The sequence below is a fragment of the Danio aesculapii genome, chromosome 7 (assembly GCF_903798145.1).
Source record: "Danio aesculapii chromosome 7, fDanAes4.1, whole genome shotgun sequence".
Taxonomy (NCBI): domain Eukaryota; kingdom Metazoa; phylum Chordata; class Actinopteri; order Cypriniformes; family Danionidae; genus Danio; species Danio aesculapii.
Window position 1 is genome coordinate 63629224 of NC_079441.1, and position 16132 is coordinate 63645355.

Here is a 16132-nt window from a genome sequence, read left to right on the forward strand (position 1 = left end):
ACCTTATATCTGTTTGTCTGAGATATTTACATGGAGTGATTTTTAGTTGATTAGAAAAAGTACACAACCTTTTAAATATATGCTTTAAATTGAATTCAGTGATGAATTAAATTTGTTAAACTAGTAAAAAAAGATGCAACCATCTTCAAAATATTAATATACATAATCCATAAAGTAAACAATCTGCTCATTCAAAAGAATCTTGTTGTCTTGTTTTGTAAGATTTTCATTTTGAATGTGCAGCTCTTGTTTGTTGGATGAAATCAGACTTTTGATTTCATGTTCAAGCACATTAGACAGTATCAGAATTCCAGTTTATTCCCCCAAGTAAAAGGAAAGTTCACTAGTTCAATGTTTTGGCTTGAAATTTCTGGTCTAATTCACTTCCTTACAATTTTAGACATTAAAAACACTGCTTGATGTTGCAAACTGATATTTTCTTAGTATATTATTCTGCTTTGTCTGTATTGCAATGCCAAGTTTGTAGAGCAAGTAGTATTTATGCCCTTTGATTATTCCTAGTCTTTTCTCTCAAAGGCAACTCAATCGGAAGTTTTAAAACAATCGCAAAAATGAGCGCCCTTCCACATTGAAGAATAAGGTCAATAGCCTCAGCAAACAAGTCCTCAATGTGTTCACAACAGTGTGGTGGTTTCACCTGTATGTAGTTATTTTTTAAAAGATTTTATGAATCAGCAAGGAGGTAAATCTTTAATGTAGAAAATATCTTACAAATCTTTAATGTACTTTTATAGAAATCTTAAAAGAAAAGCTCAATTTTGAAGTAAAAGTCTCCTACATTGTGAAAGGCAGAGTGTAAATTACTAGCAAATGTTTTATTTTTATTGTAAATTATCTTATAACAATCTCTTTAAATGACAATTTAAGGTGCTGAATGTAAGTTTTCACTTTTTTACAGCATAAATTTACCATAATATGTTTGTTTACTTGGAATGTCTATTAAATATCTGCAATGTTAGATATTCTGCTTTGAAAATGTGCGTTACGTACCAGAACGGCTGTCTTTGTTTTGGTAATTTAAACCAGCAAATGCCAGTTTAGCCAATTATATTTCAGCCCACAGGATTGCCTTTGTGGAAAACAGAGTATTTCATTCGTTCAGTCATGAAGGCTCTTAGAGCAGGGATGTCAAACTCAATTTCTGGAGGGCCGCAGCCCTGCACAGTTTAGTTCCAACCCTAATTAAACACAGCTGATCGAACTATTTAAGTCTTTCAGTCTTGTTTGAAACCTATACAGGTAAGTGTGTTGAAGCAGGGCTGGAACTAAACTGTGCAGGTCCGCGGCCCTCCAGGAATTGAGTTTGACATCCCTGTCTTAGAGTATGCATTCGTGACCGAAATGTGACCTCCGGTGGACAGTAGCAGACTCTGAAATGAAATGCAGATTTAGAGTTCCCCATGAGATGGTAATTAATTAGCAAATAATACAAATATTACAAGCATAAACATTAGGTGAGCAGGTTACATTGTAAACTCGTGTTCCAACAACACGCTATGTGACTAGATTTGCTGTGATAAGCAATTTGGCTGTTTGCACCAGACAAAAAATGACAAATTTAAATACAGCCATTCAGAAGCACAGAGTAGTGCACTTACTGCGCTCTAGTGAAATGGTAAGGATTATAATCTAATTAATACATATTAAACCTCTTTAAATTATTAAATGTACATGCTGAATCACTGATATGTGTTGGTTTGCACCGAGTCAGTTCTAAAGTTCAATTTCAAGTGGTTTAAGATCTGAGGTGAACTACCTGCTGCTTTCAGTAGTATGGGAATAAATTTAATGTAAAATGGCATTCAAACTCACATTATTAGCGTTTAACACTGAATAAAGCACATGAGGTGTACCTGAGGTCATCATAGTTTGTCCGGTTGTTTCGAAGATGTAAATTTCTGGTGTTTGTTAGGACGAAAACTACTTTTAATATGGAAAATATTCCTTCTATCACATGCCATTGCTTTTATTTAGAACAGTTTAAATCCGCTTTTGCTGGTGTCTTCAATCTGGCAACCTGCTTTTGCATGTGTTTTGAACCAGGGGTGCAGTACCTAGTACCAGACACTACTGGGTGTCAAACTTGCATACTGCACCTTTAAGTCATTTATTATCCTAGTTAGTTAAATCAGTAGATCTTATGACCTTTATAAAACCTTTTTATTTGATTAACACCTGTGGGGGTGGTGTTTTTATACTTGCTAAGTGCACTTAACAGTTCACACATCTATTTTAGCCTCAAATGCGAATGAAAAGCTTGCACTGTGTACAATGTAGCTCCATATCTATGCTAATATTTCAGTCAGCGCACAGCCTTTGGGTCCAAATTCGACTGTTATCTCAGACCTCTCTCTTTGTCATTCAGGTGTGATCTATTTGAAGAACATGGTGACACAGTTTTGGACTGAGGGAGATAACGCAAACACTGAAGCACCTACCAGTACCATCCCAGAAACGGACAGACAGTTCATACGAGATAACATCGTGGAGGCCATCATCCAATCCCCAGAGCGCATCAGGTAACACACACACGCACCAGTGCAAGCACGTGCGGGAAAGCAGGATCACTTTCTTTTCTAACATTGCTTTTTTTCCCTTCTCTTTCCTAGAGTGCAACTCACAACTTGCATTCACCACATGATTAAGCATGACTACCCCGGTAGATGGACAGCTATTGTGGACAAGATTGGCTTGTATCTGCAGTCTGATAACAGTTCCTACTGGCTGGGCATCCTGCTGTGCCTCTACCAGCTGGTGAAGAACTACGAGTAAGAGAACTGTGAAGCGCTTGCAGGTTGATTTGTGAATGGATCTGAGAAATCAGGATTTGGCACACAGTGTCTCATTTAATATTTTACAGTCGATATGTTCCTTCGCTTTCTGTTAGATCTGCATTCATTATTGTAAAAATAGCTAAGGTGGCAATGTGGTGGTGATAACAGAGTAGCAGGGTTAAAAGGCAAACTGAAATCCTTATTTTATTATATATAATTAATATATATATATATTATTAATTAGAGGTGGGCCGTTATCTGCGTTAACTCGAGACTCTTATCGTTAACGCGAGACTCTTATCTTATCAACACTTATCGTAAAAAAAAAAAATATCATCGTTAATCTATTCTCAAAGTTGGGTTGGGAGCTGGGTCTATTATGCGCAAGCTATGATGACTTTGCCCTTGATATTTTAGAGTGGATGTATACCTGACTGGTGAGCCGTCTGACAAAAAAAGTGCCCTTCTGAATCAAATCAGCAGGATGCTCTACTGGATCTTTCACTTAATTCGAAGACACTACTGACCACGCTTACATGGACATCTGAAATCTAGTTGTTTACCTTAATAGACAATAATAAAATTTAAGGTGTTTACGTGAAGTGCTTTCATGTAAGAGTTTCCTGTATTTTGGGTGACTTTAACTGCAGTTCGGCAGTTTCACTTTAACTCATGAACAGTTCATTCATGCTCCCGTGACAAACTAGGATATTAGACGCAAAAAAGGAGTAAGGACTGGTGAGAGTGTTACGGAATTTAATAACGCATGCCAAATGGAAAGGATAAACTTCCGCATTTCGTAAAGTGTGTGTGTGGTCCTTTACTAACAGCCTTGTGTGTGAATCTTGTCGGAAAATATGGCAAAGTCCTACATGACAATAATAATTTGATCGCGGTGTTAACTTTATAATGCCACTAATATGTGCATACAATATATGCATAAGTCATATGCATGTCTTCCATTTCTGTTTAGTTCAGTTATGACTTAAGTCGGATTAAGGTAATAAAAATAAAAAAATCGCTGTTTCAAGCTATTGTAGGCCTACAGTTTAAAATTCATGTTTAACTGAATAAACACAAGTACATCTTATTGAACATAATTTATTTTCCTCACCAATTATTATAGTAGAACTGTTTCTTAAGCAGTTTGTGATGCATTTACGAAACAGGAGATGAGCCTCTGGTCTAATGCGCCACCTGGCTTGAGAAACCCGTTCTCAAAGACTTAATTTAGTCATTATTTGGATAGCACACGCATTCTGAATGCCTTCGGCAGAATTGAAATGAGCCATTTAATATATTTCCAAGATTACAGTGAGATTAATCTAGATTTAAAAAAATTATCTATCCCCACCTATAATATTACCTCTGGTCATAATCATGACATGCTGCTGAGATACTTATTCAGTGGGTAGCGCTGATTATTAAAGGTGCTTTCATAACCACAACAGCAGAAAAAAAAACATTGATTATACTTGGGCTTCTACTCTGATCAAATGTTCTCGTTGCAATTGATTGCTGAAGCGTTTATCACGATAAATGGCATTATCATGGTATTCACCTAAGCCATAGGCAAACTCAGCTCATGAGGGGCCGCAGCTCTTCACAGTTTAGTTACAACCCTAATTAAACACACTTGATCAAACTAATCGAGTCCTTCAGGCTTGTTCGAAAATATCAGGTAAAGCCACGGTCACACTACACTTTTCTCCCCATAGACTTCCATTCATACACATGTGTCAGACTGGAAACGCATACTGCAACAAACTCGTGCGACAAGTTTCGTAGTTTGCTGCTCTGTAAAGTTCAAGCTTGGTGATATCTGACCTGTAAAATCGCATCACGTGACTGCGTGAGACCAATTGAAGATCAAAACATGACATTTCTGTTCAGAAATGTAAAATATGGACCAATCGCTCATTTAAAAAAAAAAATTTAATCCCGCCTCTTTTCTCACCGCTGTAGAACAGAATTTTAAATCCTCAAACACTAGTGTGACTGCGGCAGGAGTATGTTGGAGCAGGGTTGAACTAAACTGTGCAGGGCTGCGGCCGTCCTGGACGTGAGTTTGATACTCCTCACTAAGCTGCAAAAAGGTTACTTAATAATCCAAAAAAATATTATACATATTGTATATACATGCTTAGAGTAAATAATTGTTTAAACCATATTTAACTATAAAAAAGATGCAATAGGTAACACTTTACCATAAAATCTCTTTAGTAAATCTTAATGCATTAAATTCAGCAGTGAGAAATGGCCATAGCATAGTTGTTAAAGTTAATAAGGGTGTGCTCACACTAGGTACAGTTTGCTTTTACACTGCTTTTGCCTTCTGAACCTGTGCACGTGCACATCATTGATGATGGGACTGTTAGGATTAACAGAAGAGAAGCACAATGGACATTGCTTTTAGTTATATCATTTTAGTCATTTGGGACTCTTGCTCAGCATAGTGGAGATTGCTTTAGTTATATCGTTTTAGGGGATACAGTGACAGAGTCAAATTATTTTGCCCAACAGATCCACAACTTTTGACGCTCAATAAATTATCATAAAAGTTCTTGTGATGCAGGTATTAAGTGGTTTGCTGAAGGTGCAGCGAGGGGTTTGCATCTTTGATAAACTATGAAAGTTCGCGTTCGTTAAAAAGAATGATTAATAAATCCATATGAAACAGTCCCCTAAAAGTTACATGGTGTCTTCAGTTTCAGGCTCAGGTGTGCTTTGTACTTACAAACGTACCCTGCCAAAGCCCAACTGAACCGCACTCTGGCACACCTCTTCCAACCGGGCTAGGGCCAGCCAACTGAACCACACCTGGGCTGATTCAGAGTACTCGAACTTGTCAAACAAACCAGGAAATGTGCCTGGACATGGTTCGGATAGCATAGTGTGAATGCACCCTAAAAATACAAGTAAACTTTAAATACTCCATTTAATAAAACAGTTGTTGAATTTTTTTTTTTTTTTTTTTTTTTTTTCGTTACTAAGCATTAATACATTAACAGATTAATAAATGTTTTGTAGCAGGTATTGCATTGACTTTAGCTAAATTAACTGATGCTAACAAATAGAAACTTACTGTACTGAGTTAATGAACAAAAGTCACAATTTTCAGGTATACCTATTACTTTTAACAGCCAATAGCCAAAAAATACTGCGCATACATGTTTAGAGTAAATAAATGTTTAAAGCAAATTTAGCTATAAAAAAATGCAATAGGTAACACTTTACAATAAAGTCTCTTTAGTTAATGTTAACCTCTTAAGGCCCAAGGTGTTTTTTTACATGCATTTTTTTATTTCTCTTTGCTATTTGGGCCTATTGGAACCTAATTAGTATACAAATCTTAAGTATTGTCTTTTGATATGATGTACTTTTAGAGAAAAATTATGTTCATATATGTGGACTCCAATTTACTCTAAAAACACCTTTTCCTGAATGTTTTTTTTTAATGAATATTTAAAATAATTTTTTTTTTAAACCTGCTTTGACTATCAGAGAGTAAAAACAATTTTCCCCCCATTTTATACCGTTAAAAATAGGGTTCGGGACATTTCAAATGCTGCAAAATAGTTGCAGGATGACACTGTATGTCTAACAAAATATAAAACATTCAATGTATTTTAAATAGCCACTTAAAAGCTAAAATGTGCTGTCCACGTATGGACACTCAAGCCATAGAAGGATAATGCATTAAAGTCAACAAAAAGAAATGGTGATAGCATAGATGTTAGGTTAATAAAAATCAAGTAACCTTTAAATACTCCATTTAATAAAACAATTGTTGTTTTTAATGCGTTACTAAGCATTAATAAATTAACAGATTAATAAATGTTTTGTAGTAGTCATTACATTGACTTTAGCTTAATTAACTGATGTTAACAAATGGAATCTTACTGTGCAGAATTAACTTAACAAATTTGGCAGAGGAAGATGCTAACAATAGCACAAAATGTTGAACTTTTGGACATGCTAAAGGAAGGTAAAAGTTATGCGAGTGTTTAAACGTGAGAGGAGTGTGAAATTGTTAATGTCTGTCTGAGAAAACAGTATAGTGAGGGGTTTACAGCCTTAAAATATATATGATAATAGTAAGGAATAAAGCTGACTACTTTCCAGATTTCACCTTATGTGGGTTGTTTTTAGAACGTAACTCCCATGGTTAATGAGGGACCACTGTAAATGTCTCTTTTATAATGATAAAAAAAAATCTATTTCACAGTCAGTATAAACAAATTGACACTATTCCACCTGTTGTGAATGGCTTTTAAAAGTCTTGTTTTCTCTCTAAGGTATAAGAAGCCAGAAGAGCGCCAGCCACTGGTGGCTGCCATGCAGATCTTCATGCCCATGTTGAAGGACCGGTTCATACAGCTGCTACCAGACACCAGTGCTGACTCTGTCCTGGTACAAAAACAGATCTTAAAGATCCTCTATGCTCTCTTCCAGGTACTACCATCAACTCTGATGCCTACAATATCTAGAATAAAGCTTTATCCGGTTGTTTGTGTCTGTTTTGCATTAATTAATTGATTGATTGAAATTTCTACAGTACAACCTCCCTCTGGAGCTTATTAATAGACAGAATCTGACTGAGTGGATGGAGATTCTGAAGACGGTTGTGGACCGAGACGTTCCTCAAGTAAGATTGTGCTTTCGATTACCATAATGCATTGTGTGTTTACAGCAATAGATTTTAATATCAGTCAATTGGCTGTGAGTGAATGGTGTGCGTAGTGTCCGTCTGCGTTTAGTGCCGTCTCCGGTCTGTGTCTTGCAGGCTGTGGGACGGTTCTCACACCGCACTCATGGCCACAGAGCCACCGGAGATCATAGTACTGGCCTAGTGTTGTCTAAATGACCATCCACCACTGACCAGCCTCCATAGTCTCCAACAAAACCCAATCCATCCTACGTAAAAACCAATGACATGCTATTAGGGGAGCAACGGTACAGATTGCTCATGGTTTGTTGGTATTGTTTTGGTCAATGTTGTGGTTTTAAGCGAAGGCTAATAATGTTAGATTTGTGCACTGAGCAGCAAGCGTTCTGTTCCTCTGCCTTTGTTTCAAAAATGGATATTTATTGTTTATTATTTATACTTCATTTCAACAAATTCTGCTGCTTAATATTTTTGTCATCGTGTTTGTCCTGATTTCATAATCATAGTCAATGTAATAGAACAACATAGGGATGGGCGTTATTGCAAAAAAGTATCACAAAACCATGTTTCATATCATTCGATATTGATAAATATAGAATATTTTAACAATTCATTTAGGAATATTAGGATTTATTTAACCACTTTATTTTAATTTATCAACATTATGACAGCAATTAGTTTTAATATTCAAAAACAAAAATATTTAAACAATATCTGATCTCTTTATAATAAAATAAGCATAAGTGTTAAAGAGACTCTTAAACTTGATAGATAAAATGTTACAAAGTGTGTGCAACGGTAAAGTGTACATGCTGAACAATCAAGGCAAACTTTAAGGTGTGAATAATAATAATACAGTAAACCTCAAACTCCGTCAACAACACTAATTATGATAATAAAATCTGAGCTTCCATGTAAAGGAACTATCCATCATTATTTACATACACATTGCAACTTTACAAATTGTGAAGTTGGTTGACTACATTACCGCTATGCTAAAAACTCTTTCATACGAGGAGCTAGTGGCTGAGATGCACAAGAAAAGAAACCAAAAAGCCACTCTGGCGACATCCTTGCATCCTTAATTTACAGTCTCCCCTCTGCTGCTATAAGGCACTCATTTTTGCGCGTGTTCTTATGACCTGAAGTGGTGATTACGCAAACCAAAACTCAAATGTGTAAAAAAAAGTGAGCTCCTGGTTTCCTGCACCATCTTCAATTTTCCTTGGCGCTTGTGCTCCCCTGGTGCATCTCATAACTAGTTTGAGAAAAGTAAAAAGCGTTGCTGTGTTTGTATGCGCCGTGTTTGTCTGATAATAATTAGTCTGCCGTTATTACTGAAATGTGTGTATTCCATGCAGTGTGTAAAGCAGATTGGTTCTACTTGCATGAATCGTGGTGCGCTCGCGGCATTCGGAAAAGTCCAGATGTTTTCAACTAGGTGTATCTGGAAAATGCGCGCATGTCACGTGTTTGCCGCTTGCACAACGTTGGCGTGTCGCTTCCATACACGTGTCATGCAAGTCACGCACCTCCATTGGAAATGACAAACTTGCACCCTAAAGGCCTGATCACACCGAACGTGCTTTTACGTTCTAAAAACGCGAGGCGCACCACACTGAATCTTCTTAATTTATGCTCGCATGAAAAAAGGAGCACGCTGTGCTTTGTCGCTATGCAACGAATATATGAATCAGCTGGGTATTGTGCGTGAGTGCTGCTGTTGATATTGGTATGATTTTAATATTTAATAATATTGCGAAATTCAAGGTTTGTGAGTCATACAGCTCCAGATAACTCAAAACAGCAACCCCTAGTCTCTCCTCCATCTTCAAAAGTCTCCTTAGTTGTCTTGACAGCACAAACACTGCCGTCACCTTAACGGAAACCCCGCCTCTGCTTTCATTTGATTGGAGAATGAAAGACGCGACTGACGTAACACGATTTTTCCGCTCTGAGTTGACTCTTTTTCAAATGCAACTGCAAAAAGATGCCTGTGGCGTGTAGCGCGCATAAGTGGTGCGCAAAACGCTCGCGGTCGTTAGTAAATCATTTAAAAAGGCACCACTTGGCTCAACTCAAAGAGCAGGTTCGGCGTGATTGGCCCCTAAACTTATTGGCGTTACTTCAAAGCCGCGCGCTCAGCTGTCACTTTTTTTTTTTTAATTGTTTGGTCAAATTCCGGTACCGATTTTATCGCCCAGCCCTAGAACATCACACGTTTTGATTTATTTGATTTATTTATATTTTGCAATTTATTAGGTGAAGTATTTCTGTAAAAAAAAAAAAAAGCGTAGTTTTTTATTTAAGCTTTAAAATGTCAATTTTAAATGAACACTGTGGCTTTTGTACTTAAGGTATAAATTTTTACAAAAGTAATACCCTGATTTACGGTTTTATATAAAAACAAAATCACTTTATTTTAGAATTTTGTTATAATAATCCGATTAAAATGATCGCCTGACTAATCTATTATCACAAAATAATCATTAGCTGCAGGCCTAGTTCATTATTATATTCTGGCGTCCTTGCATGCTACCGTTATTAAGTTTGTTCAAATTTACGTTTTGCTGTTTACTTTTGATGAAAATGTGGTCTTCTATAGTGCTTTTGTGTGGCTTTGCAGGAAACCCTTCAGGTAGATGAAGATGAGAGGCCCGAGCTGCCCTGGTGGAAGTGCAAGAAGTGGGCCCTTCACATCCTCGCACGGCTCTTTGAGAGGTAAAGTACTAACATAATTTCCTCCCAGGAACGCTACAGATAAAGCTCTCGCTGATGACTCATGGTCCATTTGAATCCCATCCCACGCCGAGCAGTTGGAAAGACTGGTTTAGTTATTTTCAGCCCAAGGTCTTGTGTTTTTGAAACCATTACTGGGTTTTCATGAATGTTTTTTTTGCCCCTAAGGTATGGCAGCCCTGGCAACACAACCAAAGAGTACACGGAGTTTGCAGAGCTTTTCCTTAAGGGTTATGCCGTGGCTGCGCAGCAGGTAAACACAAGACGTCAATAGATTGTTTAGTGGGTTGATAAGATGACGCATGTTGAGATAATCATGACCTTTTGGCTCTGTTTGGTTCTTGTAGGTACTGTTGAAAGTGTTGTACCAGTATAAGGAAAAGCAATACGTGGCTCCTAGAGTCTTGCAGCAGACACTGAACTACATCAACCAGGGAATCGCACATGCCGTCACCTGGAAGAACCTAAAGCCACACATCCAAGTATGTATATGGTTTAGATCAGCGGTGTCCAAACTTGCTCTTGGAGGGCTGATGTCCTGTGTAGTTTAGCTCCAACGTCCTTCAACATACCTGCCTTGAAATTTCTAGTATACCTAGAACATAGGTCTTAAATGCAATTCCTGGAGGGCCGCAGCTCTGCACAGTTTTGCTCCAACAGTAATCAAACACAGCTGATCCAACTAATCAAGGTGTTGATTCAACTCCTTACATAAAAACAGGTTTTTGAAAGTGCTTGAATTAGATTTGAATTATGTTTATGGTGTTATGTCACATTGTTCCCATGCTTCTTGAAAGTACTTGAATTTCATATATATGGACTCAAGGCCTGCAAAGTACTTAAACAAACATAGGTCCTTGAAAGTGCTTGAATAAAATTTGCAAAAAAATGTTTATGGTTTTATTTCAACAATTGTACTTAGTTTTCAAAAACAGAACAGAACTACAATAACACAAATAGTGCACATTTGATCCATATTGCAGAAACCACATTTGAGTATTACCAGTTCTATGAACATGACTGTTTAAAGGAGTCAATTTTTGAAAGTTAATTTTTTTTACTTATAAATATTAAGTGTAAGTGAAATGTTAAATGAAGTAAGGACTTTCTTGGTGATGCATGTGCTGGAGTATAAATAACAAAGGTGCTTGATTTAAAAGTAATGGTGCTTTAAAAAGTCCTTGAATCTGCTGTTCATAAAAGCGTGGGAAGCCTGACATCAACAGTTGTACTGTTCTTCTGTCAAACGGAGTAAAAAGAAACGAAGTCATAATTTGCAGATCTTAAATTTTCTGTAAATTCAGCAGCTCCAGGGATGTGAACAAAAAAATCATAATGTGGTGCTTCGAACCAAAAAAAGAACAAGTTTGAGGTATTTTTATTTTAATTGCTCTTCTACGCCTGGTGTTTTGATTGTTGAACTGTACGCTCACATTGGTGCCCCTTTGGTTATTCACGACCAGTGTTGGGGGCCTTCCTTTAAAAGAGTAATTAGTTATAGTTACTTCTCACAAACAGTAACTGAATTACATATTTATAAAAGTAACTAATTACCAGGGAAAGTAACTATTAACTACTAACATTTGATTACTCGTTACTGAATAAAGTATTGCCATTTATTTATAGTGGCGTCATTCCCATCACTGTTTACGACAAGTTAACATCAGCAAAAAGCGGGATAGGAAAATCTTGACCCATTGTGTATGGGCTTTCATGTCTCGATCAAATCAAAATTACAATGTTTTGCTTGTGCCAGTTGTGCAACTGGTGGCACCAGTTTGATAGCCTTAGCCACAATATTCTTAACCACGTCCTTACTGTTGGTTTGAAATGAGGGACTGATGTACAAAGAGAAAGCCCTGCCCCCTACTCAATATTTTTTTTCTGTTAGAAGTACGTCAACAAACTAACACAAGTCCCGGCAACTTCATAGTTGGCGGTTCATTCCACTGTGGACTAATAAATAAGGGACTAAGCTGAAGAAAAATGAATAAATAAACATGACTTTAATTTAGTATTAAGCTTCAGCATACATCCACATTAATACTGATTATTTTAAAATGGCTACCGCCTTGTTTTAATTACAGCTGTATGATTATTTTGTCTCTTAAAAACAATATATTTTTCTTAGTGGTACTAATACTATAACTCGCGTATATATAACTCATAAGTTCTTGTTATTAACTTGACTGTCTGTTCTCAGGGAATCGTTCAGGACGTGGTTTTCCCGCTCATGTGCTACACAGACAGTGATGAAGAGCTCTGGCAGGAAGACCCTTACGAGTACATTCGCATGAAATTTGGTACGCACATCCGCCATAAGTTTCTTCTACATAGAAGTCCAGAAAATAGATCTTCTCATTCTCTCTCTCTCTCTCTCTCTCTACTTCCTCCTTAGATGTTTTTGAGGACTTCATCTCCCCCGCCACTGCAGCTCAGACGCTTCTCTTCACCGCTTGCAACAAAAGGAAGGAGGTGGGTGTTTGGTTTGGAGGTGCCATCTGGCACGATGAGGCCTGTGATATGACTATGTTTGGCTGAGTTTTGTGCATGTCTTGCTGCCAGTCCTTATGTATCCAGTCAGCGCCCTGCTGCACTTTCAACAGAACTGTTGGATGCTTCTAACGGCAGGTGGAAAAAGAGCTTGTCTGTCAGCTCAAAGAGCCACGAGCGCTTCCTTTGTAATCTGATTAATGGTTTTTACTTGGCCTGGAGTTAATCATACTTTTGAAAATTGATTTAATGATCAGTTAATGATTTACTTGATGCAAGAGTCTTTTTACAGCGTGCTTAATCTGTTTTACAAAGATATACATGTTGGTGCTCGTTCAATTCATTTCATCTTTATTTTTATAGCACTTTTACAATGTGGATTGTCCAAGCAGCTTAACATAGAAGTTCTAGTGAATTGGAATTGTGTCAGTCCAGTTTTCTATTAAATTAATTAGGTCTCTTGTTCCCCACAAATCCTTATGCAAAATGAAACGATGCATTTACAGATATAACTGCGTTTTTAGAATTTTTTTTCTTGGCACAAATGCATCTTAACTGCAGTAAACAACTTTGGAGAGGTGGCAGCAAGTTTTTAGGTTTGCGCATTGTTTTCTTAAACATCCATCATTTTAGTAGTGTCCTCTAGGATTTTTTCCAGCTGTGGCGGCAGACTTTGTTGGGCTTTTTACACAGATCTACCAACTACCTGTGACGTTATTTCAATAAAAAAATGAAGATGACCATGAAAATCTCTTTGCTTGCGCACCTATTTCTTCTGTTCGTGCACAAAACTTCTTGCTAATCGCTGCTGAAGTGCAGGTTTTCTTGTCCGCGCTCAAATAATCGCTGCTGAAGTGCGATTTTAGTGCATTTATGTAATGAATATGTCTCCAACATTTACAAGATTTACTAGGAATATTTATGAATGTATCTAATAGACTTACCGAGCGGCATTCATAGCGTCCTGAAGTGAAATAGCCATAAACTCCAGTAAGATAAAGTCGTCCATAAATTTTAAAGTGTTATAAATCATTATCTATTATCCATACAATATAATTATGGAAACTGTGTTCATCTTAACTGAAAGCTACGTCGTGTTTGCTGGCCTCACGCATCACGCAGCCCTGTCAGTCAGTCAGTACGTCACCTTAAAGGGTTAAACAAATGACACACAGCACTACTACGATTACAGAAAAATTTGCAGTGGCGGGGTGAATTTTGGTGTGGCGCCCCACCATGGAAGAATGAATGTAGCAGAAACCATGTAGTACATGGGCATACTCATTGTTGACAATTAACTCATTATTAATTGAGATTTATATATATAACTTTCTAAAATTAATGAAAAAAATATTTGTGAATATATATATATATATATATATATATATATATATATATATATATATATATATATTCCTTAATTTCAGAAATTATTAAAATGATGAATAGAATGATCAAAACGAATGTTGGCAATTGATCGAATGAACTCATACTATCATACGAATGTTGTTAAACTCGTATGAACGTTGTTGATAGATCAAACAAACATTGTCCAACGAACGACCATCGATCGACTGAGAGAACATTATAGAGCGAACGAATGCTGTCGAACAAACGCTGTCGATCGATTGAACGAACGCTGTTGATCGATTGAACGAACGCTGTCTAAGAGCCCACATGCTTTGTAAGTCTCAATCTCCACATCTGAATTTGTCGATGTCAATGGACTGGAAAAATTGGTTCTAACAAAAACATGCTTTAAATAAACATGCATGTAAAGCCTCTTTTAAATGGTCGATTGAAGTTCCTTTTGCATTTATATATACATTAACAAGTGCAAAGGTGGCAGAACAGAAATTGACACTTTCAATGTCAGCATTTTTTTTATAAACAAAAGCTAAGTGACACACAAAACACAACCAAAGGTCACATGTAACATGGTGCAAAACACATAGCAGTCTAATGTACGAAATGGCCCTTTTGGTCTATTCCATCAGTTAAAAAAAAAAAAGTCTAAAAAACATGTCTGACACTTCCACTAATCACAACTCATTACAAATCAAACAGAACAGTTTTGTGGTGGATTGGAAAAAAAAAAAAAAAAGAGCGCATACGTCTGTCCAGTCATCTTTATTAATTTATTTATTTTGTCAACTTTTCTTAAATGTATTTATTTATTTTTAAACCATTCAAATGCTACCTGCGGTTAAGTGTCGTGCGATTATGGCAAAAGTCATTTGCTGACTGGATGTCATGACAACATTGCCTCATAGGAAAACTATAGCTTTGGTTTTCTTTCGGACCATTGCAGGAAAGGCATTGAAAACGAACAAGATTACTAGTTTATCACTCATTTATTACTTATCACTCACTCGTTTAACTCCTTTATCAACACATGCATCCTGTAGCAGCCTGTGTTTTGAAGTGTTTATCAATTGGCTGTGGGTGAATGGTGTGCGTAGTGTCTGTCTGCGTTTAGTGCCGTCTCCGGTCTGTGTCTTGCAGACTGTGGGACGGTTCTCACACCGCACTCACAGCCACAGAGCCAACGGAGATCATAGTACTGGCCTAGTGTTGTCTAAATGACCATCCACCACTGACCAGCCTCCATAGTCTCCAACAAAATCTGCACATGACATAAATGATGAGGATTTGTGTTTTGACTTATGTTTTTCTTGTGTAACAACAGGTGCTACAGAAGTCAATGGGCTTCTGTTATCAGATCCTCACAGATCCCGCAACTGATCCCAGGAAAAAAGACGGAGCTCTTCATATGATCGGCTCACTAGCTGAGATTCTACTCAAGGTGATTTTGCTAGACAAGTTCACAACTAAACTTGTCTTTTTTTTTTTTTTTGTAAATGTTTTTTTTTTATTAATAATTAATAATAAACCACGCACATGCATTTGCACTTCATTAGTGTCGCAATTCAATTTTATCCACAGCACTGCACGCGTACATTGGTTGAAATTGCGATTGTATTTTCAATAGGAAACTGATTTCTAGTGATGGCTATTTTTTAAACTGTAAAATATTATTGAAAGGAGACCGCTGGAGCTGGAGAGCCACGTATTTTTGGTCGAAGAGCCACATGTGGCTCGCGAGCCATAAGTTCCCTACCTCTGTAGCAAGTGCAATGATATTACGTAGTGCTGCTACATAGCTGGGGATTATTTTTAGATATCATTTTTGCCTGCTGCAGCAATTATATGGCGCAACATTCTTTGATCATTATGCCACAATGAGAGTATAGTTCCTAGCTATATCAGCCTAGAAAATAGCAGCTTTTCGTTTTGGGTTAACCTTCATACACAATGTAACTACAGAAGTTCCAAACTAAATTTCTTTTGAAAATTGGGTAAGATGCTAATAGTCCAATTCGATTTAGTGATTTATGCTCAGTGCTCTCGCCATACTTTGAGATTGACTGAAGGG

General features: G+C 37.0%; 1 protein-coding gene and 2 non-coding genes across 3 annotated transcripts in view; all 3 read left to right on the plus strand.

The window, feature by feature from the left end:
* ipo7 (importin 7) overlaps positions 1 to 16132 on the plus strand; it is a 48512-nt gene that overhangs the window by 16070 nt on the left and 16310 nt on the right. Inside the window, exons 3-12 of the mRNA XM_056462326.1 lie at positions 2387 to 2540; positions 2631 to 2789; positions 7094 to 7250; positions 7354 to 7443; positions 10091 to 10185; positions 10372 to 10456; positions 10551 to 10685; positions 12407 to 12506; positions 12602 to 12678; positions 15386 to 15502. Of these exons, the coding sequence (XP_056318301.1) occupies positions 2387 to 2540; positions 2631 to 2789; positions 7094 to 7250; positions 7354 to 7443; positions 10091 to 10185; positions 10372 to 10456; positions 10551 to 10685; positions 12407 to 12506; positions 12602 to 12678; positions 15386 to 15502 (1169 nt within the window). The remainder of the gene's footprint in view (positions 1 to 2386; positions 2541 to 2630; positions 2790 to 7093; positions 7251 to 7353; positions 7444 to 10090; positions 10186 to 10371; positions 10457 to 10550; positions 10686 to 12406; positions 12507 to 12601; positions 12679 to 15385; positions 15503 to 16132) is intronic.
* On the plus strand, positions 7521 to 7701 carry LOC130233040 (small nucleolar RNA SNORA23). The gene has a single exon (XR_008838181.1). It is a non-coding gene; the product is annotated as a small nucleolar RNA SNORA23 (small nucleolar RNA).
* LOC130233039 (small nucleolar RNA SNORA23) lies at positions 15141 to 15321 on the plus strand. Its single transcript, XR_008838180.1, has one exon. It is a non-coding gene; the product is annotated as a small nucleolar RNA SNORA23 (small nucleolar RNA).